A 25,193-nucleotide genomic window follows, 5' to 3' on the forward strand; every position below is an offset into this window, starting at 1 on the left:
GGAGCTGCTTCAACCTCCTTCCCATCCACACACACAACTTTCCTTCCTCTGCGATGGTGCTTTACACACTAGCTGGCTGACCCCTACCAAATTCACAGTCCATTTTGGTCAATTTCATGGTCATAGGATTTTAAAAATTGTAATTTTCATGATTTCAGCTATTTAAATCTGAAATTTCAAGGTATTGTAATTGTAGGTGCTCTGACCCCAAAAGGAGTTGTAGGGTGGGTTGCAACACTGCTACCCTTACTTCTGCGCTGCTGCTGGCAGTGATGCTATCTTCAGAACTGGGCAGCTGGAAAGCAGCGGCTGCTGGCCACCCCGTTGCTGCCAGCAGCAGTGCAGAAGTAAAGATAGCATGGTATGGTATTGCCACCCTTACTTCTGCACTCCTGTAGGGTGCTGCCTTCAGAGCTGGTCATCTGGCCAACAGCTGCCGCTCTCCAGCCACGCACTACAGAAGTAAGGGTGGCAATACCATGACCTCCCATAAAATAATCTTGCACCCCACCTGCAACTGCCGTTTGGGTCAAGCCCCCCCAGTTGAAGAAACACTGTATTTGTGCTGGAAATGGCCCATCTTGATTTTCATACACATTGTGAGGAGAGTGGTCACTTTGGATAAGCTATTACCAGCAGGAGAGTGAGTTTGTGTGTGTGGTTTTTGGAGGGGGGTGAGGGGGTGAGAAAACCTGGATTTGTGCTGGAAATGGCCCACCTTGATTATCATACACATTGTGAAGAGAGTGGTCACTTTGGATGAGCTATTACCAGCAGGAGAGTGAGTTTGTGTGTGTGTGGGGGGGGGGCGGAGGGTGAGAAAACCTGGATTTGTGCTGGAAATGGCCCACCTTGATGATCACTTTAGATAAGCTATTACCAGCAGGAGAGTGGGGTGGGAGGAGGTATTGTTTCATGGTCTCTGTGTATATAATGTCTTCTGCAGTTTCCACAGTATGCATCCGATGAAGTGAGCTGTAGCTCAGGAAAGCTCATGCTCAGATGAATTGGTTAGTCTCTAAGGTGCCACAAGTACTCCTTTTCTTTTTTGCGAATACAGACTAACACGGCTGTTACTCTGAAAACTGTGAAACCTGTGTAGTGTAAAGTAAAAACACACAAAAGATCAGAATTCACTGAGGTCCCTGAGGTGTTGTCCACCGCGATGAATTTGGTAGGGCCCTAGGTATAAGCTGCAGCCTAAGTGCTGCTTACAATGGGGCTGATAACAGGCAGCTCTTGCTCAAACCCAGCTGGGCTCATTAGGGCAGGAGATGGTGTCTGTCTAGGACCGGGGAGAAGCCCTCGCCTGCCTCACACGCTGCATTGCCATGAGTGCGGAGTGGCTGGGTTGCCGCCGCAGCTCGCTCCTCCTGTTGGATCCTGTGCGCCGGGCTATAGAAGTGGCCGGTATAGAAAGGCGTAGGGGGGAGGGAAGCTAGGGGGCCGGGCGTTTGCTTTTTCACAGGGTAGTTCCACTAACAGCCTTCCCCAGCTGCTGCTCCTACCCGCTGGAGCCGTGCAGGGCGGGGCCGCTGACTCGGGGGCTGATTGTTGCAGGGCTGGGGAGGGGGCTGTCCGCCCCCGGAGGAGCCTGGATTCGTGCCTCTCCTCTGCGCCTTGTGGGCGAGCGGCGAATGCGCGGTAGCCGCGCGAGGCATCCCCCTGCCTGCGGGCCGCCCATGTGATCCGAGCCCCGCGGGCTCCCGGCGCGCTGTGGTGGGCGATTGGAGCTGGGCATTCCGGATTGGGAGACGCTGGGAGCGGGCGGGAGAGACATGCCTTCCCCACCCCCACCTCCTCCGCAGAGAATGGCCTGATTGGGGACATCATGGCTAGCCGCATCCTCTTTATTGTGTGAGGCGGCGTGGCCACAGCTGGGAGGCGGCTGCCCCCGCCAGCAACTCCTCAGCCTCCCGAAGTTTGTGCCCTGTGTCCTAGCTGCTGCTGCGTGTGGCCGCGAGATGCTGAGTTAGGCTTTCCTTGGGCAGCCAGCAGGGATGCGTCTGTGAGGGGGTGCATGTGTGCCGTGAGAGGGGGCAAAGATCAGCACACCGCAGGACAGTTAGTCCCCAGGGCAACGCTGGCGCTCAGGGGTGTAAATACTGAGCAGGGTCGGCGCCGCTCTCTCGCCAGATCCTTCCAGGCGGGGTGGCTCGGAGTGATGCGAAATTAGGTGTGCGCTGTATTTGCATGCCCTGAGCCCGGCTTAGCGGCAGGTTTCTGGAGACTCGGCTCCGTGGAGTCTGGGGGGAAAGCAGGGGGATTCGCTGTTGGAAGGGGGGAGGGTGCAATAAATAAAGCAATAAATGGCCAGCAACAGGAGCATTGAGCTGGAGCACTTTGAGGAGCGGGACAAAAGGCAGCAGCGCTCGGGGGCCCGCAGAGCGGGGACCGGCTCGAGTTGCAGCAGCAGCTCCGGGCCCAAGGGGAACGGGCTCATCCCAAGCCCCGCGCATAGCGCCCACTGCAGCTTCTACCGCACGCGGACGCTGCAGGCCCTCAGCTCGGAGAAGAAAGCAAAGAAAGCCCGGTTCTACCGCAATGGGGACAGGTACTTCAAGGGCTTGGTGTTTGCCATTTCCAGCGACCGCTTTCGCTCCTTCGATGCTCTCCTGATCGAACTCACCAGGTCGCTGTCGGACAATGTGAACCTGCCCCAGGGGGTCCGCATCATCTATACCATTGATGGCAGCAGGAAACTCACCAGCCTGGAGGAGCTAGTGGAAGGTAAGAGAGACACCTGCAGGAGCTGAGGAGTAAAGTCCAGGATGGCTGGCTCCTAAGAGGGGCATTGCTGAGGCTGGTATGACCTCTTACCTTGTATTCCTGTAAGGCACCTTCTCTTGTTATTCCCCCAGCATGTTGTGCCTTCCCAGTCCCACCCCATCTCCACAAGGCATTTGCATTCTCCCATTGCGTTTTCTTCTGTCTAAACCCACAAGGCACCTTAACAAGAGTAGTTACTTAGGGTTGAATTCTAACGCCATTGGCTTCAATCCAGCATTAGTCTGGATTTACACTGGTGTAACTGGGTGGAATTTGGCTCCTTTGCATCTGCAAAGGGCAGTTTAAAAAACAAAAACTAATGCATCTTCCAGGTAAGGAAGTATTAACCTTGTTTTAGAGGCACAAAGAGGACACAGGCACAGAAAAGCTGAGTGGTTTGCCCAAAACCACAGGCCTAGACAGTGGAACAGCTAGGTTTATAACTCCATTTTTTATTCCCCTACTTACACCATTCTCCTTCCTTCCTATCCCCAGTCTTTTCTCACTGGTGTTTCCCTGAGGCTTACCCAGAGGCACTCCGTGGTGGTGGTTTATTTGATCAGATGTGACTAGCTAATTGTCTGATAGTTTGTTTCAGCAGTAGGATTAGTAATAAATTTTCTGGATGTATTCCAGATATCTTTTTATTTGTTTGGGAAGGGAAATGTTTTAATTTAACTCCCATAACACTGTTATGTTAATATTGCTGTTTCACCTATAGTGATGCAGGCTTGTTCAGAACAAGAGAAAGCTCCTGCATTGTAAAATACTCTGAAAACAGTCATCCTGTAGGAGGCTTGATATTTATATTTTGGCATTTAATGGATCAAACTGGAGGCGTAAATCCCTTTTTCAGAAGTGATTTAGGGCTAAGGCCCTAATGACTTTCAGTGACGCTTACGATGAGCCAAACTTTTAAAGGTGTTTTAAAGGTTGGCATCCAGTGGAATATTAAAAAAGTGCCTAATTCCCATTAAAATTTATGGGAGCTAGGAGCTGAGGCACTTTTGAAAATCTCATTGGGCAGCCATCTGCATTCTAAGTGCCTAAATACATTTTAAAAATATGGGCCATTGCTCTTATTGAAGAAGACTCCTTCTCTGATTTGTAAGGCAATGGCTCTTGCCTTAAGCAGGGATAGGAGAATCTTGTGGAGTTCTTGCAGGCCAGTCCTTGTTTTTGCAAGCCTTCTCTATAACTTAACACCCATAATCATCCTCCAATCTCCTTTTTAAACAAAAGGGACTATTCAGTTAAAAAAAATTCTACTTAAAAGGTGCCTATGCTGCATATTTGGGTGTGCAATAGCCAGACTGGTGCAAGTGGGTGCTCTGCATATGATACATAAATATACTGAAACTATGTTTTCATTAGTTGCGTGCTCTCTACTCATTTTTTCCATTTTTTAAAGAATTGGACTTTATTCTCCATGTAGTCTCTCTTTCATGGTCTTGTCTAAGCAGAATTTTCAGTATCATTTGAGTCACTCTTTTTCAAATGCCAGGAGCGAAATCCTGGCCCTGTTGAAGTCAATGTGGCCCGAATGTCACCTCAGATGTTTAAGTCAATATGAAATTAGACAAAAGAAGTTTTCCCATCCCTAGTCTAGGTCACCTTGAAGACCATCAAAATGGGGACCTAGTAAAAGTAATCTTTTAAATAATAGTTAAATACATTTAATGCCAAAAACTTTGGGTGCTTATTAAAGTGGTTTCATGAAGGAGGTATTGCCTGTTGTAGGTGGCTTTTAGTACGGTTATTATTAAAACTGATTGATTCCTATCAGGATCATTATAAACTTTCATCCATAGTATCTTTTTTTTTTTTTTTTCCATGTACTGGTTAGACTCATCAGGACAAATTCTGTTTCTATACCTCTGCAGTCTTATTAACTTAAGTGGGGTTTTAAGGGTGCAAATGATGTCAGCATTTGGCTCACTGTGTCTCTCTTGTTATATGCTCATTGAGTGTGCCCGTTTGCTCTATTCATCAGATGCACAGCAACAACAATAATACCGCTATTGAAGCATCACTTTCATGGTTCTCTCGGTAGAATAAAAGGAAAAAAGATTCCCAATAATTTGCTCATTTATCCATGATCAACAGAGTTTACAGGAATATTCAAAAAGTCGTTCAGCATCATGATTGGATTAGCATATGCTCCAATTAGCATATACACCAAATTTCACCAACATTAGCTTCTGTTATAGATCTGTTTACCATGCATATAGAGGAGAGCAAACCCTGGGGCAGAAAGCATGCAGGGACAGGGAAGAGTACAAAAAATGACTCTACCATCCATAAGAGCCCATAGAAACCCTCCTTTGCGGTCAGGACTCCATCAGTTTGTGGAGAAACACTTATTCTTTACTTGCTCTTCCCTTCTGACTAAGCAGACTCGAATGGAAATCAACAGAGGACGTTGGCAGTAGGCTTGAATTGTCTCTACACCATTAGTGGAGGTGCGTATGTTGTAAATACAGTGGAAGGCTCTTGTGTATGGTGCCTGACCATCAGGTACCATACCACAGCCAGCGTAGCCACCTACCTCAGTCCTTCATGTCTCTGTTGGCAGGACAAGCTGTTTGTACTTCCTGCCCGTTACTTTAGCTGATACTTGGAACCACAAGAGTTCTGATTTGGTGGCTGCAGCAGCCACTGTATCAGGTGAGCTGAAAGAGAGCCCTCAGCCTCTGTGACCAAGCCAGTAGGTGCTGTGTTAAGCTTGTCTCAGCTCTGAGTCACTCTTTACAGCTCTTGGAAATAGACCAATCCAGTGCAGATGAGCACTTTAAGGCAAATTTGCTGTTTGTCAGTTAAATGTCTGTTTGGCATATAAGAACTGGCTGATCAAACCCTGTGTCATGATATGCTGAATCCGCTAAATTCAGACACTACATACTTTGTTATGGGTTTGGCCACATACAGTAAGAAATTCTATTGACATTTTAAAAAATATCAGTCAATCTATTGTTTTTTAATGTATATAGAGTGCTTATAACTTATCTATAGCCACAAACAAATTCAACAGCACACATCACAGCAATAAATATAACCTAACAACTGCCACTTAAAAATTTCACATCCTTCGACAAGTCTGGTTAAACATGCTTTGCATCATGTCCTGAAGGGCATGCAAACTCATGCTCTGCTGGATCAGAGATGCTGAGGACATTCCACAGAGAGTGGTCTGTCCCCAGCTCCAATAGATGTAACTATTTCTGGATTGTCAATTTGACAACTCAGCTACCTGCAAAGAACGTGAAGAGAGAGGAATCTCTTAAGTTCTGCTTCTGCTTCTTGGAGTTAATGGAAGCAGGACTGTGTCCTTTTAATATATAGGACCCAAATGTGCGTGGCAAATTCATCCATAGTGTGATGAGCTGTTGGGAATAGGGAGAATAAGATTTTATTTGGGATACACCCTCTTGCTAAACCCATGTTTCTAACCTCTAGTATTTATCCTTGTTTAAGCACAGCAGGATATTGTGTGTATGTGTAAATTTCCCCCCTCCTTCTGCTGTAAATGTGATGCACGCATTTGCTATGTGTTACACCAACAAAATATTCTTGGATTGGGATAACAGGATTCCCATGTGCATTTTTATGTTTCACCTTTACATAGCCATAGTGAAGCAACCTTTTTTTTTCTTTTTTAAACTTTCGCTCCCTTCCCACTCCCAATGCTTAATTGGTTGAGTGCGGGACATAAGATTCGTTTACAGAAACTGAGGTATATCTGAGATGTCTAGATAAGTATCTAGTTTTTTAATTCTTGAAATTACTTTGTATTACCACTGTTGTCCAGGCACTAGGAATGGGGTGGAAACACAAGATAGTTCTTCACAATGGCAGAAACTGGTGCTCATGACTGTTTCTTTAGCATCTTCTGTTTTACTTTTTATTAGTCATGCAACCTCTCATGATCTCATACTTAGATTTTTCTGGAACTAGGAAAATATTGAGGCTCCTTGGCCTTAACCAGGAGATTATTTTGGACTTCTGGAAGAACCAGGAAAAAGTGGTCTTCATCACTGATGAAACAGGAATTCTGATGTGGCAAGTGATAGGGCATCTTTAGCGCTCTGCTCTTAGTAGTGTTTTCTTTCAACAGCTATAGTTAAACCTCTTGTGATATGTCAGCACTATTGGCAACACACTGTAAGTTGTCAAAGATGCTAGGAACATGTACGGAAGCCCTTTGGAAGGATGTAGAAAGATTCTCAGTAGGGCTGTCTTTCTGCATGGCAGGGAGCAATGTCCCAGTACATTGTTTTATCTGTCCTGAGGAGATAGCGGTTTCATGTTAAGCAGGGTGAAAAAGAAAGTGTTGGTGGGAACCAATTAGTGTGTGATCCAAGTACTTACTGCTTTTGAATATTATTACTGCAATATCAGGTTAATCCTATTAAAGTACTCAAGATTATAACTGAAGTATGCTTTTACCAAGTAGGTCAAGAATATCTTTCCTTGTGCCAGAACAACCAGATGCTAGCACCAGCTGGCAATTTGTATCTTCACTGCTTGCCAAAGGCACAATTATCTTCTTGCATTGAAGCCAAAAGCCAGGGCACCTCAGAAATCATAAAGAACGTGAAGGGCAGGGATGATCTCACTGGTGGAAGGCAGGGTTTTTTTTGGTTTTGTTTGTTTTTTAAACAATGCTTCTAAAATATTTTGCATCTCTCAAATATATGTTAACTGTCTTAGAGAGATGCAGTGTTTTCAGTTTACATAGGAAATGTTAGGTTTCAGAGTGGCAGCCGTGTAAGTCTGTATTTGCAAGATCGCCTTAGTAGGAAAAAAATTGTAGTTTATGGGAGTGTCTCTCAGGGTAGGTGTTTACTTCTTGTGGATAAGCCAAATGATAGAATCAGCAAGTTTGATAACCTGTGGCCTTAATCCTGCCTTTCAGAAAACTCTCATCTGTACCCCCTTACAAAATGGAAGGTGAGAGCAGGGACAAGCAGAGAAAGGAGTTGGTGACACTGAGTAAGCGTGGCATTCTAGCTTCTCAAAGGGTATGTATCTGAGGAGTTTAAGTAGCTTGAGGACAAGAGCATGATCATTGTAGGTGGTCCAAGGACCTAAGAAATCAGGAAGGAAGGAAAATGAAGTTTACCAGAGCTTTGGAAATCTCTTCTCCTTGTGGTATGAAGCACAGAAAGGATACTCTCTAATGATTCTTTAAATTGGAAGATCAGAGGGAATAGTCATCAGTAGTATCTCGCACTACGAAAGAGTCAGGCAGAAAGAGTTTGAACAGGGAACTGTCTGCATGCTTATAAGAAGTAATGGATGCTGTGAGAATGAGCTGAGGCTTATGAGACTGAAACATGAAGGGCAACCAGATGCCTGCTTTGACCTATGTGCCTCGAAGTGGCACGCTTGTAAAAAATGGGGACTGATGGTCTAGTGGCTCTTTGTCTAGGGACACTCATAACTGTGTCAGCTATTCTACTCTGTTGTGTAGTTTCTCACTGAGAAGCAGGACACTTTATCTCAGCCTCAGGATATAATAGAAGCCCATTAACCTCACAAAGGCAGACCAAGGGCCATATCTCAACCCAAGACTCTTGTTCCAAATCTACTGTTCAGAGATTGAGTAGAATACACTTGTCTCCTACACCTCTCATATTGTCATCTCCCAGGAGTGCACATAGGTTTTTTTAACCTAATGCTATCGTTAGACTGAAAATGCTGCTTATCTATAAGCTGACATCTCAGGAGTCTGTACGTTTGCAGAAAAAATAGCCTTTTGGGATGCTTTTTCATATTGTACTCTGCTCAAAGGCAGATTATTTGAAAATTTCAATAACTTTAGTTTAGCCACTTTTGTTGCCTGAACTTAGGCCTGAATCCACAAAGGGACTTGGCACTGCATTACCTAACTTCTAGGTGCTAGGAAAATCACTGAAACAACAACTGGGATTCACAAAGCTTGTGTTAGAAACCTAGACTCCCTGGCCTATACAATACGTAGAGAGAGAGAGAGGTGTTTAAGGGCTTGTCTACCCACTGGATCGGTGGGCAGTGTTCGATCCAGCGGGGTCAATTTATCACATCTGTAGACGCGATAAATCAACCGCTGAGCACTCTCCCTTCTACTCTGGTACTCCACCAGAACGAGAAGTGCAAGCAGAGTTGACGGGAGAGCGTCAGCTATTCACTTACCGCAGTGAAGACACCGCGATAAGAAGACCTAAGTACCTCGACTTCAGCTACTCTATTCATGTAGACAAAGGATTTGCACAGGGGGTCTCCAACACTGTAGAAGAGTGCTCTGACTACCGAGCTATGTAACATCCTGACTCTCCCTCAGTTTCTCCTGTTGAAGCTGTTTCACTTTGTAACAATAAAGAGTGATTGAAGTAAGGGGAGTGGGCTCTGGGTCTTGGACCGCTGAAGTGGATGCCCTGACCGCTGAAGTGGAAGCCCTAACCACTGAACTCTACAGTCTATTCACTCTCTGGCCCAATGACTTTTGAAGCTATTCCACTGTGTATAAATACTTAAATAAGAGAGATTGAGATGTTCTCCCACCAACATAGCTGCCACCGCTTGTGGGGGTTGGTTTAATTATGCCAATGGGAGAGCTCTCTCCTGTCAGCATAGAGTGGCAACGTGGGAGAATTTATGGTGGTGCAGCTGCAGCGGTACAGTTCTGCCGCTGTAAGGTCTCTAGTGTAGACATAGCCTAAATTAGGTGTCCAGGGAACTTTTTTACCCTGAAAATTTAGGCACTGAGTCAATTTAGGTGCCTGCAGGGTTAAGCGGCAGCTGAGCAGGAGTTTTGTGAATCACAGTGAAGTGTAACACTGGAACTGAAGTGATTAAATCAGAGGTTTAAACACCTAAGGCCCTTGGTGAATCTGGGCCTCCATATTCTCTCCATGTGTTGGCATTCTGAGAACTCAAGCTTTTTTGTTTTAAAAATTTAGCATGTACTTAATCCTCAGTCAGGAATGTAAACTTTATGGACTTTGAGAGAAAAAAGATTACTTATTGAGAAATGTTGTAAGCATTTGAAAATAGTAGACTGCACATACACAATGTAGCTTATCAATTTAAGTATGGGTACTCACATATTCATATCTAATTTTTTTCATATATAGACACGCATTCAAATAAACACAGATAACTTTTGTTTGTCTAATATTTGAGTAAATGGACTAGCCTTTGCTCTATATCTGGAGCAGTTCAGTCTTGAATCTCATGTGATGATTTAAAATAAGGGATATTTATAACCAAGGAAGAGAAGCATGAAAAGCTCCATTATTGCAATATTATGGTTGAAGTTTTAACGGCATTTAAAAAGGAAACTGAACTATGAGGTTCTCGAAATTATGAAAAAAGATTCTGATCTCAGTTACCTTAATGTAAATCTGGTGTAAATGAGTGTAAATCTGGTGTAAACTGAATCTGGCCCATGCATTTCTTGAATTCCCTGAACTTTGTGTGGTTAAAATTTCCATCATAACTTTATTTATTACTTGATCATTGTTGTTTTTACTGTAATTCGGGGTCAGGAAAGAGGAATGCTATTAAATATTAGTATGTGTAAAATTGGAGACAACTTATGGTGTCTAGGAGAACTAGATGGAAGCATCTTGTGATAGTGGATGCTGGTTCATACTTCGTTTCCCACTAGATTGTTATGCAGCTTCCAACATATAGGAAGTATGGCAAAGCACTTACTGTAAGCATTTTATCCTGAGGCCTCTAAGACGCTTCAACAATCCCAAGATAAACTCATTGACGCTCCAGGAAGTACAGTGAACTGCATTACGTCTATTCTGAACTGAGAGAGCTGAATGGGATCATCATATCTTGTGAATACAGAGGGTCAGATTTTGCTGTTATTACTAGAGTAAAACTTGTATTGAAGTCTGGGGGAATCTAGAACTGTAAGGCTGAACTGTAAGGTTCAGAATGGCGAGGTTTAAATGGAATATCTGTAACTCTTCCTTTGGCAACCTGTGTTTTTGATCATGAGACATCAGAACACTTTTGGCTTGCTTCTTAAATGTGTAGCCAGTTGGCTGTGATGTATAATGTTCATGCCATGAAAGGCACTGAGATATTTGGCAGCTACTTTACTCATGAACATGTATAATCATAAGTCCCATACATTTTTATTTTGTGGTGCTGTTCAAGATTGTTTTTTTCTTCATTTCATGAAGTCAGAATATTTACATAGCCAGATATAAATATATTATAAAGTATTTATTAATTATAAGGATATATTTAATAAGTATATCTGCTTAAAATAAAAAAAAATAGTATATCCCAATTTTACATGAAGGCAGAAAATAGTTGGTCTCAAGAACTCTCTTGATGATAATCATAAGGACAGGACCCATCTCTCTCATTTTTTCTCTAATCTGTGCAGTATCAGTTTTTACAGCTGCACAGCCAAATGCCCTGAGATTTTGTAGGTTGCTCTGAAAACTATTCCTCAAAAGTTTTGAGTCTTGATCCCAAAGCTTTGGGTTAGGTTGTGACCGGTTTTTCTGTGAAGAATACAATGTTGGGAAAATTTTTAGTTTCCCAACCCAAGGGCAAACTACTTAGGAATTTGGGTTTTACAGGCAGGTAACATTTCTTCTTCATGTGTAACACTCCAAACTCTGAGGCAGAGAGTAAGAAACCAGTTAAATTATTTGTTGATTGTATAATGATCCAAAATGTCAACAGATGTTCACCAGGAGGATTTCTGCACAGAAAAGATGTCACTTCTTGATTGCTGTAAACACTATTCTAAATCTCTGTATTTTACATATGCCCCATTGATATTAGAATGCCAACTTGTGAGGCGCTTTCATACTTCTGACAAAATAGTTCTGCAGCCTGGCTGAGCTTCCTGCGGAATAGTTTGGCTGGTTACAGAAGCCAGACCGTAACCTACTTCAGTAGCGCTCATATTATTTCTGCCTAATACGCCTCTTATTGCTTAATGAAATTTCCTTTTCATCAGAGTATAGTTCACTTTTTTTATATTTGTAAACAACCATGTAATATCTACATAATCAATTTCATATTACAATCTAATATCTGGAGAGTTGATGGATTTATGCTGAATACCAATGTTGTACATCAGAGGTTCCCAGTTTTTGTTTGTTTCGCTGTGCCCCCCCTTTGGAGAGTGATGTGCCATACGCACCACATTTTTCTAAGAAAGAGTATTTCCGTGGATGCCTAGGGTCAGGGAGTCCATCCTGGCTAGGTGCCCAACTGCTCCCTGGCCTGTGAGCATCCCCTGCTTGGGACATGCTCCAGGAAGGTGGCCCCAACTGGATGCAGACATCCATGCTGTGCACCTCTCCTCATGCTCCTGTCCCTGGGATCCCCCAGAATCATTCACAGGCCACAGGTTCCTCTGGTCCTGGCGCAATCACCAGCACGCAGGCGCAAGAGCCTGTGTGGGTAGGCAGGAACTACCTCCCAAGGGGTTGCATATGTATTTGCCCCTGAAGAGTGAGTGACCTGGTATGGCATCCTTCCCCTCCACCTCTGGCACTGGGAGAGGCCACCAAGTTCCCTTGTTCCTCATCCCTTCCCCATTCCACCAGCCTGACAGCGGCAGGAGCTGGAGCAGGACACTCAGCTAGTGAGAGAAATTATGTTATCAACAATATTTTGAAGAAACAAGAAAAAATTCTTAACCAGTCTCCTGTCCCACAGCTTGAAAAGACTCCTGCTTTGTATTTTTAGCAAGGCAATTGCTATATGTATATGCCATTTGAGGCTGTTATGCATTAGCTTAAAAGTATTTCAAAATGTAGAGCAATGTAAAGTTCATGACATATTAAAGTCAACAGCATGTTTACATACTTGGAAATACAGCTACTATATGTATGTGGAATCACGCTAATCCTCTAGGGATGATACGTTTATGAGTGACTTTGAAACTTAGGGTCTGATCCAAAGGATTCCCATGATTTCTGTGGGCTTCATATCTGGCCCTTCATCTCCAGTTTAGATGATATGTATACACAGCTGAAATGGGAAAACCTTCTATAGGAAGGTTGAAAAAGCAGCTAAACTTATGTTCTATCAGGCTGGAATTGCACTTTTATGCATTTGTTACATTGTGTTGAATGATATATAGAAACTATTTCATTAATATGGGTTTAAATATAGAATGTAACCCTGGAGGGAAATATTTCTACACATCAATGTTTGTATTTAGTGGGAGCTAATCAGAGGATTTTTTGTTGTTCAGGAAATCAAAACTCTTTTGAGTTCAAATGGATTTAAAATCCGTTGGTGTAATGGTAAATATAGCAACATATCAAATTCACTGGTTTTATACATACAGAGTGATCAGTGATCACATAATGTAAAATGCTTTCAGGCAAGTCCTACTCTTTCCGCAAAAGAAAGCTACAGAGACAAAAAGGCTCTTAACACAGGAGAGTGACCTTGCTAGAATACATGGTGTTCGTAGAATGTTGCTCAAAAATTAATGCTTCCCTATCTGGATGGTAGTGTTCTTTCTTATTTTACAGATGTGGGAAATGGGTGAAGAGTACTAGAGTTTGTGCTGTCTTTTAGAAATTCCATCTGTCCTCCTGCTGAAGTGAATCCTATTTGCAGGGCAGCACTCATTGCTGGAGTGAGGGGTTGCAATTTGCACTTAAACTTCTGCTAGCACACGTAACCTGCTGGTTTGTCCAAGCAAATCAGTGGCAGATCCAAGATTATTGTTTGAGAGTTCCTGGCTCCCAGTTCCATGCATAACCCATCAGAACATGCAAAATGGTGTCTTAATGATCTTTAATTATACCAACTATCAGAACATTTAGCAAGGTCTCTGATGGTATTTAGGAACCTTGGATGAAATCCTGGCCCCATGGAAGTCAATGGAAGTTTTGTCATTGAACTCTCAATGGAGCCAAGATTTCAATCCTTGTCTCTTAAATTACTTAACCAAGCACACACTCACTCATTTATTTTAAAGAGAGAATGAGAGGGGTTTTTTCCATTTTTAAATAGTCATTTCTCTCTTCTGCTCTTATCTTTGATTTTTCCAGATGTGCAGGCATGCAAGTGTGGTAGCCCAATCTGTACCCACGTGAAGAGACGCTACCATAAATAGTATAAGAAAGCAGGCATAGAACTGAAACAATTGACAAATATCTGTAATACACTAAGGTGACCAAATAATAAGTCTGTCGTGTATCAAACTGCTTGTCAGATCAGTGTTCGTGATTGTCAAGGTTCCTTCCCCACTTTGAACTCTAGGATACAGATGTGGGGACCTGCATGAAAACCCCCTAAGCTTATTTTTACCAGCTTAGGTTAAAACTTCCCCAAGGTACAAACTATTTTACCTTTTGCCCTTGGACTTTATCACTGCCACCACCAAGCGTCAAACAGATATATAACTGGGAAAGAGCCCGCTTGGAAACGTCTTTCCCCCCAAAATCCTCCCCAAACCCTACACCCCTTTTCCTGGGGAAGGCTTGATAAAAATCCTCACCAATTTGCATAGGTGAACACAGACCCAAACCCTTGGATCTTAAGAACAATGAAAAATCAATCAGGTTCTTAAAAGAAGAATTTTAATTGAAGAAAAAAGTAAAAGAATCACCTCTGTAAAATCAGGATGGTAAGTACCTTACAGGGTAATCGGATTCAAAACATAGAGAATCCCTCTAGGCAAAACCTTAAGTTACAAAAAGACACAAAACCAGGAATATACATTCCATTCAGCACAGCTTATTTTATCACCCATTTAAACAAAACAGAATCTAACGCATATCTAACTAGATTACTTATTAAGTTCTAAGACGCCATTCCTGTTCTGTTCCTGGCAAAAAACAACACACAGACAGAGAGGGCCTTTGTTTCTTCCCTGCTCCAGCTTTGAAAGTATCTTGTCTCCTCATTGGTCATTTTGGTCAGGTGCCAGCGAGGTTATCCTAGCTTCTTAACCCTTTACAGGTGAAAGGGTTTTTTCTTCTGGCCAGGAGGGATTTTAAAGGTGTTTACCCTTCCCTTTATATTTATGATAGTGATCTATGCCAGTTTTTGCCTGTGTATGTCGGCTATTCTTTCAAATTCATGAACCTGTATGCAGCCTGTGTTTTGAAATGGAGTAGAGCTAAAATATTGAATTTCACACAATCTGAAATGGATTCTGTAACTCCTTAAAATTTTCGTTAAAAATACCTCCCTGCCCCTTTCTATCAAAGGAAGAAAATCATAACTTGACCCACCTTCTCAGAAAAAATCCTAGTAAATAGACCCCATGACTTCCCCAGATTTTCAAGAGACTTGGCCTTATTCAGACCTTGGAAAAAGGATCTGATTAAAAAAAAAATTTCATTGTTCTGGTAGATTAATATATATTTAAAATATTATAGGAGGACTCTCACTGTTGTGACGGGTATTCCATTATAAATCTGATAAACTGTGTGTCACATTAACTAGCGTATCCTGTAAATAAAATATCCTGTAATGATGAGCATCTGTAATGGCAATGTTGAGGTAGCACTGGGAAGATCTATAATGGTAAACATTCTAAGAACAGGAAGTCCCTTTCTGTTCTGTTGTCCTTTAATTACATTATAAAAACTAATACATGGATTTCAACCAGGGAACCTGTTTCTGTCCCATTTTCTTTCCTCCAGCCTCTTTAATTTAAGCCTTGGCCATCAGGCTTTTGTTTATTTTTTAGCATTGGATACATGAATGTTATTGAAAGGAAGCAAATATCACGTGAATTAGCATTTTGTAGCCAAAGGCCCTTCCTCTTTTCCTATTGGATTAACCCACATTAATATTGAAACCTCTATCTTTCTTCAAAGCATCTGTCACTCAAATTCCAAGTGATTTAGAAAATAAAAGCTTTTTGGGTGAAACTGTAATCACTAAAGTTCTATCTGCTTTTGGTACATTTGTGAAGATCTCATGGCACTACTTCTAAGAATTTTCCCTTCTTGTGGCACTGTAGTGCAAGAGTTATATAGCTGCTTGATGTACTTTACCCCAGAGGTTGCTGATTTCAATGGTTTTATGTAATATCACTTTTGGGATATTGGAAATATTAGTATTTCTGTAATGGTTACAAGATATCTACTCTGATGTTGTTCAGTTAAGGATAAGTTCCTTCATATAAAAAGTTGGTAGAAAATTAAAAAATGATAAGTGAACTGAACCCAAATGTGGCTAATAAAATATTTTCCAACTTGCGTGCCTAAAGTTAGGCACGTAAATGAATGGCAGATTATTTTTCCTTCTTCCACAGAAGGTGGATGGGAGACGGTTCACTTCTGAAAAACAAGCCACAGATTAAGTGCCTAAATATTGATTTTAAGTTACTAAAATTTGAAAATGCTGCCCCAAGTGACTTACCCAAGATCACATAGTAAAAAGTTTGCTGAACTGAGAGTAGAAAACTGGTAATTGGGATTCCTGGGTTCTGCTTTAATCATTCAAAACATTCCCTTTCATGCAAAATATTAATATTTCCTTTTGTCCCACTATACTCTGCCCCTTCCTCAGCAATTTCACAAAGAAATCTGCTCCTTTTAAAACAGCTTCAAGAAAAAAAAATTGGTCTGTAAAAAATGTAGTTCTGTAACTTAACCATGGGGGAGAGTGTTTTTTATCTGCTAACATCTGTTTTTACAGCTCATTTAGAAGTGTGTTTTCCTTTAGCTGCTTGGCATCTATAATTTTAATAAGCTTATTGGCAAGGTTTAAGATAGATCTCCCAAATCACTGGGCGTTTCTATTTGGCAATCCAATATTTAGAGACAGAGTAGCCTTATAGCACAATAGGAGTCTAGCAGAAAATAAGTATGTACCCCTGAATCTAGTAGAGTAAAGACTAAGTAGTTTCTGCAAACTTAATGTGAAAATATTGCTGGAAGAGAATGATAATTCTTAAACTAGTTCACAAATTTCTTTATGATGGGTAAAACAGTGATGTGATCTTGCCAGAAAATTGATATGACCACTTAGTTTAAAACTCTTGTTATATCAGAGTCCAGATCTGCCCTCTGATATGCATGCTTTGTTCTCATTAAAATCAGTGGAAGCTCCATGCAGGTATTCAAATGATGAACTAATCATACAGAAAAATGAAGAGAATGGGCCAGATTCTTTCCTGCAACTAAGCTGTGTTTGTTGGACGTAGAGGCATGGGGTTTCAGGGAGCTGGTTTCAGTCCCTGATTCTTATAGACTCATAGGCTTTAAGTCCAGAAGGGACCATTGTGATCATCTAGCCTGATCTCCCGCACATATCAGGCCACAGAACCTCACTCCAATGGTAGATCTATAACCTCTGGCTGAGTTACTGAAACCTTCAAATCATAATTTAAAGACTTCAACTTACAGAGAATCCATCTTTTACTCTAATTCAAACCAGCAAGTGACCTGTGTCCCATGCTGCAGAAGAAAATGAAGAACCCCCATGGTCTCTGTCAATCTGACCTGGGGGAAAATTCCTGACCCCCCAAATATGGTGATCAGTTAGGGCCTGAGCATGTCTGCAGGACCCACCGGGCTGACAATGGGGAAAGAATTCACTGTAGTAACTCAGAGCCCTCACCATCTATGGCCACCGGAGATGTTTGCAAGATATTCTGATAATTGATGTGCATAAGCCCTAGTACCAATGGCGAGGGCCCTATCAAATTCATGGTCCATTTTGATCAATTCCATGGCCAGAGGGCTTTAAAATTGGTCAATTTCACGTGTTCAGACTTTTACATCTGAAATTTGAGTGTTGTGACTGTGGGGCTCCCTTTTCTGGCAGCGGGGACTCACAGCTAGGAGCCCCCCGGCTGGGGCACTCCCAGCAGCAGGGGAAGATTGGACCCACATCCAAAACCTCCTCTAGCTGCAGGAACCTTTGAGGCCCATCACTGGAGCTTCCTGCAGCAGGGGGATGCGCTCAGATGTGGGTCTGATCTACCCCTGAGAGTGGCCATGTAGGAGAAGGACAAGTCCTGTCTCTCCCCAGCCTGGCAGGGACTTGCAGCTAGGAGTCCCCTATCTGGGGTGCTCCCCACAGCAAGGGGAAGATCAGATTTCATGGAGAAGGGCTTATTTTACAGTCTGTGACGTGTGTGTGTGTATGTGTGGGATATTGGGGCTCCTATGAATGATGCGACAAGGAACCAACCTCCCCTTTCTTAGAGCCTACTGTAACCCTCCTAGGGGGTAGGGATGGGGAGTGGATGGTAAGGTCCCAGCAATGGGTTGACTGGAGGACCTGGATGGAAAATGAAGTGGGGGCTCGTGGAAGCCCCGGGTAGTTATTTGGATGATCATGGAGTTGCCTGCACTGTAGACTTTTATCTGCCGAGTACTCCCAGACATCTAATAATAAAGTTGTGGCCTGATTAAATCCATATCAAGAGTCTCCTATCCTTCTTTCGGTATAGACGGTTAATGGGGCTGGGTTAGATAATTATTTAATGATAATGTTGAGATTCAAAAAGTTAAAGCTTTATAACCCTTAAAGCACAGATTGTCAACATCATATATCAAAGTATACAAAGTAAATATTTTTTAAACTCTACGTTCTCAAGAAACAATTTTCCTTGACTATCTGTAAATTTTGATGATTATCAATGAAAATATTTTTTGTGTGTGTGTATAGTGAAATCCAAGCCTATGTATTAAATATCTCCAACTGATACATTTCATAGACACACTGCAGACATTGACTCTGTCTTATCCTTTTAGTATGAAATATCGTATATAACACCTTTTGGTATTAACAGAGATTTTCAAACTGTCAGCTATAAAAGGACTCTAAACTGCAATCTGCCAGTGCATAGTGTCTGATATGTTCCTGTTGACCTCAATGGGATCAATTCCCAATGACATCAATAAGCAGAACTGGGTTCCAAATTATCCAGAACAAAAATAACTAATAATGTATTTTCTTCAAATATAGCAAGTTAAATAAGCTTCCTGGGAGATTTAGATATATAGTAAACTAGAAAGGGAAAAGTCACTTCGACTAGATTAAGAAAACAAATAAATTTCATATCATAGTAACTCAAAGGCAATCTGCAGGTTTCTGCAACCTGTGAAGGAAATTTACAGTTTCTTTTGCTATTAGGGTAAACAATGCAACTTTCAGGCCAGGTCAGGTTTTTTTGTTTTTGTTTTGTTTTGTTTTTTGAATCAAAGTTATAGAGGAGCAAAGAAGAGGGTTTTGTAATGGAAATTAGTTAACTATGGATATGCTAACACGCTTATGCAAAGTGTAACATCATGTATCTAATTTTCTTCACTTTTGAATTCTCTACATGTATCATGATTATCAGTCATCATTTATTAATAAAACTAGATTAAACATTTACAAACATTTTATTATAGGTTGCATGTTCATTCCAAATTAGAAAAAGGCCCATTGGGAGCAAATTTAAAACCTAGGTTTTAGCACAGAATATTCTGAAACCTTTTGAATAGATCTACTGAAAACTGGCTGTTCTGTATCCAGTGTTAATTTAGCATACTAATACAACCCCAGAGAATTATCATTATTCAGTCTAGAGTTCTGTTGCTGTTACTTTATAACTCCCTCCAGCAGTTTTTCCATTTCTCTGGTGTGTGAAATGATCCAACAAAATTCTGTCAACCATGTGACACTGCTTTTCTGTTAGTTTGCATAGGAGTCGTATATACAGCATATATGGGTTTTTTTTCCCCCATGAATGATTAAAGATGATTGAAATTCTGGAAACTGCTGGGCTTTCTTTGCATTTATTGCCTTAAAGAGTAGGGTATACATATTTTACAGGCCATATGCTGTCAATGTTTTAACTAGAGGCTTTTATAAAATTCCCCCCTAACCACAAAGCCTAGAGTGTTTGGGCTTCAAGAGAGGGAGGAAGGACTAGATAATCTATTAATTTGTTTTCCTATTTAAATATTTAAAATGTTTCCAATAACCTGAGGTGGTAGGGAGGCAACATCACAAAGCAAGGTAACTAATATTGATGTACACTTTTTCTGCAAATTCTTAAACTTTTTCTCCTGAAAATTATCTAGTATATTACTAAAATATCAGTGTACAACTTGTCTCTGTAGGAAAGCCCAGTTCATCCTATTGGGTATATTCTACAGGGTGGGATGAGGGGAGGGTGGTGTTTTTTGTGAGCCCCACAAATGTAATATTTTGCAGAGATAATATAGAAAAGGAGCTCCGAGAGAATGAGAAATCTCTCCAACTCTCCCTTCAGTTTGGGTTAGCAGACTTTTTAACAAAAAAAAAAAAAGCCTCTACTCTAGCATATCACTGTGGTTTAGATTGGAGTCAATTGGACAGGTGGATTGTATTGGAAACCAAACACATAGCGCTGCTTCAGACAAGAAATTGTCAGTTTGTTCAACTATTCCATATATTCTCCAATCTGCTTAACATAAAACCCTTAATCACAATGTTTTTCTTATTTTTTTTTTCTTCAGGTGAAAGTTATGTATGCGCATCCAATGAACCATATCGCAAAGTTGATTATACCAAGAATGTCAATCCAAACTGGTCTGTGAATATTAAGGCTGGGTCTGCTCGATCCTTGACATCTCTGACATCTATGAAAAGCGAAGTAAAGGAGAGTAAAGATTTCATTAAACCCAAACTGGTGACTGTTATTCGGAGTGGAGTGAAGCCACGGAAAGCTGTGAGAATTCTGCTGAATAAAAAGACTGCTCATTCCTTTGAACAGGTTTTGACTGACATCACAGAAGCCATTAAGTTAGATTCAGGCATTGTCAAGAGACTTGTAACACTAGATGGGAAGCAGGTAAGAGAACAAACCAACTTGGATATTGAATATTGGGTACAAATTAAGCTGCCTCTACTTTTCTATTCTGTCATCATTTTCAGTTTTTCTTAACATCTAAGTTCTACCCTGCTTATGAATATTTAGTGTATTTTAACAGTCATTAATTTTTCCAAAGTCTTCCTTTATCATCCTAGAAAAGTAGGTTTGATATTTCTCAACCAGCAGATGTAATCACAATTTGAGAGGCTGGAATGGGGAAAAGTTTAAAAAAAAGTATACCCTCCCTCTCCCTTCCCAAATCCAGGTTTCCTGTCTCCAGTAGATGACTGCTTCCACCTACAGGATATTATAGTACAAATTCACTAGTTGATACCAGCGTGTGCATGTGGGAGGGGGCCCTCAGGGAAAATGAAAATATCATCTTGTAGTCTTGCTACCTCCTCCCCCTGCTTATTTATTTCACCCACCTGTTACCTCTTGTCTTTGACTTTTGCAGGGTCTTTGGGATGGACTAGTTTGTGTAGTGTCTAGCACAACAGGACTTCAATCTATTTCAGGCTGTTAGCCATTTCTATAATATAGATTATTAAAACTCCAGGGTACATTTATGACCTCGGCACATTAGGGATGGGGACATTTTGGGTGATGTTATGCTGTGGACTGAGGAGAGTCTTCAGTTCTTGGCCCTCTATGGCACTTGGGAATGCTCTGAAACAGGGCAAAACACATTTGGCTGCTGCATTGACTTTTCCTCATGGTCTTGGGAAGTGGGTATGGCCAGGCTATGATTAGAGTGGTAGTGAGGAGGAAGCAGTAAGTGTTCTCAGGCAGGGTAGGCAAACTTCTAGAAAAGCTTTCACTTCTCAGGTCTACAGCTAAGGAACAAAGCAGCAGATTAGGAGAGCTGTTACTGTTACCTCTCCATTACTGTGCAGTTTGTTTCAACTGTGGAGGAGAGTAAAGATGGCAACTGCTCTGTTAAGGAAGGGAGATTCAGAACGTTACCCCAGCACAGACTGAGAATTGCCCTACAGGACAGTAATGTACCCAGATGGCTGGGGACAGTAATATCAGTCATTTCATGCTGAAATTCTGTTTCTGTATATGCATTTCCCTTTTCAAAATGAAGCTGTGGAAGCAGATATTTCCAGCACAGCCTGCTCGTAAAAGCTATCTCTTCTCCTTCCCTGTTCTCCACCCCCAATAAACATAAAGCATGGAGCTAACTAAGGTCCTTAGCTGATACAATTGAATCTGAGTAGGCTTTGCTCTATTGACAGAACTATCCTTCACAGTGCAGTGTTTGTCCATACGTACAAGTGGAAAAAACAAAACAAAAGTAACACTGAGCCCAAATGCCACTTAACCAATTCCTGACTTCTTTGCAGGTGCAGCATTAGATTGGCCCATCATGCATTTGAGGAAGAAGTGGGGGCTGGGAAGCAGTAAGTTTAGAGTAACTAGCTGTTTCCCAACAGATAATGGTTCCTTCATCTCATGCTGTAGCAGTGTTTCTGCAAGCCTCAGTTATTTCTAGTGGGGGAAATAGCCTGTTGCCTAGCTCTGCTTCCACCCGAGTCATATTCTTGGTGATTAGCTAATGTGGATGGTTGCACAGGTAACCCTACGGGGGCGCTGTCTTCATGCACACTGATTAGCAGAAAGGCTCCTTTGCTTTGGCAGGTAACTGCTCCACCCCCTTAGAGGGGGAGAGATGCTTCTGCCTTTCCTGCAGTAATGGCCTGACTCTCTCACTCATATAACTGTGTGCATACGGGTTTTTGGTTTTTTGTCTGTCCTTTGTTGGTATACATAGAAGTTGGCACCAAGGGCATTTGTATGGTTTGGCGGATGGAGAGGCGCTTTGGTTCCAATTAGCAGTTGATGGAGATTTCTGAGCCCATTTTCCCTAATGTGGTAATTACTTATTCTTCCAAATTTGCTAGGAAGGCAATTCTTTTGTGTTGATGTCATATTGCTGGCAAAACTTGAAAGGCAACTTTAAAAAAAAAAAAGGTATTTTGTAATTGTAAAATGCAACTGCTGTTGTGTTTTTTATCTTACTTATCTCCTATAAAATACTCTACTAACCCTTCTGGCTTCTCAAAAATTAAGAAAAGTATAAATTGTGCTCTGCTAATTTGGAATTGATATAGGATGTTTGTTTTAAGTTAAGACATACAGCTATTAGTGGCAAAATAATAGTTTTCGTCACAACGTTCCTCTTCATTTCAAAGGGAATCCTTAGTTTACTTGTTAATTTATTTAATTTTTTTATTTTCAGTTGAGAGATTTACACTCTGAGGGGGAGATGATCATTAAATTAATGATCTTTTGAATAAAACTTCCTTTTAATTTTAAGCAGTACATTGGAAACAAAAGTCTCAAAATAATTTTGTCTAATATTTTTCATCTATACATCAGACTATTATTCTTTTACTATAGCAACAACATGACTGTAGTTATGCATAGAGAGAAGCATTTCTTGAGCTTTGTATATTATGAGACAGTTGTGTATTTTAAGCCATAATTTATAACATCCAATTAAACGTTCTTCATTCCTTTAAACACCAATGACCTGTAGTTACAACAATAAGATCTGGTCTTTAGATTGTTAGATTCTGTTGAGAGTTGAACAACTAGTTCCTGTTTCCCAGATTCTGACAGGGCAACTGAGCAAGACACAAAGCTCTCGTAAAAGTACCCTGGTCTAGACTTTCTTTTCCTCTATTCTGGGGGATTTGCCGGATGTCTTCCTACAACCAGAGTGAGAGCTGTGTGTTTCCTCTTCATTCTTTGCCGGAATCCCTCATTCCTACTCTGAAGTGAGGCTAGACAGACTAAACTTTGTTTAGAAAGTTAATCCTCTGTGCCCCAAATAAAGGATGGAGTGTTTAGATCTTGTTAAAGGAGCTCAAAGTCGTTACCAGCACAGACTGGATATTGCCCTACAGGTCAGCAATGTATTCAGATGACTGGGGACAGTAACCTCATGCTGAAATTCTGTTTCCTTATATGTTCAAGAAAGCTCATTCTCTTGTCAGCTGCATGGTATAGAAATAGAAAGCACATATCGTTCACACAATGGACATAAAATATTGTTTGTCCATCCTCATCTTGACTCACCTCTCTTTCTCCTTCATACCAACTGCTTGGTGGTTTTTATTAACAGTATTATTGGGAATTTCCGTAACAATTCAACAAGACTAAAAAGTTGGGATCCTCCCCCAAAAGTACAGGATAACGAATTATACTGACTGAAAGAACATGCCTCAAACAATAGTTAATGCTTTTAGCTTACCTTTAGTCCCTGAAAACCAATGTTATCAAGGTAGCTATCTCCATGCTGCTGAGTTGAAACAAATTCTCTACACTGTTCTTTTAGAACAGCTCCACATAAGAGTCCCATAACTTTATCTGGTGTTAAGTGACCTTCGATGTATAAATAAATGTTTCTAGTGGGAGGCTTGTCTTGGAGAATTTATGAAGAAGGCCAAATGTACCTGTTAAAACTGCCTTATTGATGTGAGATTAGGCAGCATTTCTTGATGGCAGAAGAAATGAATGGGCAAGAGCAAGAGGAGTAGGATTAGCAGTACAGCTGGTATCCAAGATTTGTTCCTTCATTTCTCATCATCTGGTTTCCCCAGGGAATCTGAGAACCCCAGTATAATTCCCATCTGATTTGGGATTGATGCTTTGGCACAAAGCCTAATAAATAACCTTTCAATTTACAGAACATAGTGTAAAATAATTATTTTCTAGCTTTATTAAAATAATGGTGCTTGATGAGAGGAAAAAATGAGAATTTTATAACTTTGAGAATGTAATTTCAACAAATAACTGGTTACCTATGGGTGGGGAAGGAACTGAACCAATGATAGTGCAGGGCTGTTTCTTTAAGACTACATCAATTTTTCTGTTTAAAAATAAACATTTTTAATCATCAGTAACGCTTTACAATGAAGAAACTAGGCATAAGTTAATGTGTAGTGTTGTAGTGACTCTCACCCCCTCTGTATTTTAAGCATATTTTAATTGCATCATTACATTGCTGTCAGACATCTTACTGCAGGTGTTAGAAATGACTATAATAGAGATTTGCCTCCACATTAGCTGGCATTGTAAGTACTCAAAAGCTATTGAAATTTGGAACATCCCCCATAAAAAGAGTGCTTTATCTTTCCTCTTACGTTTCAGGCTCTAAGCCAGTGGTGCCGACACTCACAGATTTATTGTGAATAGTACAGTTTTGACCCCCTGCTGCAGGCGGTCTCATGAAGATGCAATTTTGGATGAACTGAGAAAGAGAGATGGAGAAACTCCCCATCACATTGCCCTGTAAGCTGGGCAAGTTTCAGTAAACTGAAGCCCAAAGACAAGTTTTAGTCCCAGCTCTTCAACTGATTGCTAAGAGTTGTGAAGGGCACAGAAATAGTGTAGTGATGATGTACCCTCATGTGGCTACTGTGGTGGGGTTAACTCTCACTCATCCATTTTGCAGATAGATGATTGCAAACTTCACTTTCATGTAAGAGGTGCTGCTGCTTGCCTGAGTGGCAAGGGAGACTCCCAGTCTGAATATGATCCAAGCAATCTCAATGCAGTTTCATCACCATGAACCTGCCCCAAGGGAAGTCACACTTGTGGCTTCTCTGGCTGGTTG

The 25,193-nt window shown here is 41.3% G+C and overlaps 1 protein-coding gene across 3 annotated transcripts in view; it reads left to right on the forward strand.

Moving 5' to 3' along the window:
* The first annotated feature begins 1,201 nt into the window (after positions 1–1,201).
* The window catches only part of DCLK2 (doublecortin like kinase 2), a 144,419-nt gene continuing 120,427 nt past the window's right edge, over positions 1,202–25,193 (forward strand). The window contains exons 1-3 of one of the 3 annotated variants that reach the window (XM_084626843.1): positions 1,202–1,410; positions 2,588–2,730; positions 20,211–20,545. In XM_084626843.1, coding sequence (XP_084482969.1) covers positions 1,217–1,410; positions 2,588–2,730; positions 20,211–20,545 — 672 coding nt within the window. In that variant the 5' untranslated portion in view covers positions 1,202–1,216. Of the gene's footprint in view, positions 1,411–1,445; positions 2,731–20,210; positions 20,546–25,193 lie in introns of those variants that run through there. The other 2 variants (XM_084626841.1, XM_084626842.1) reach the window with 2 other exon arrangements.

The sequence above is a fragment of the Lepidochelys olivacea genome (genome assembly GCF_965140295.1).
Source record: "Lepidochelys olivacea isolate rLepOli2 genome assembly, chromosome: 4".
In the NCBI taxonomy this organism is placed as follows: Eukaryota; Metazoa; Chordata; order Testudines; family Cheloniidae; genus Lepidochelys; species Lepidochelys olivacea.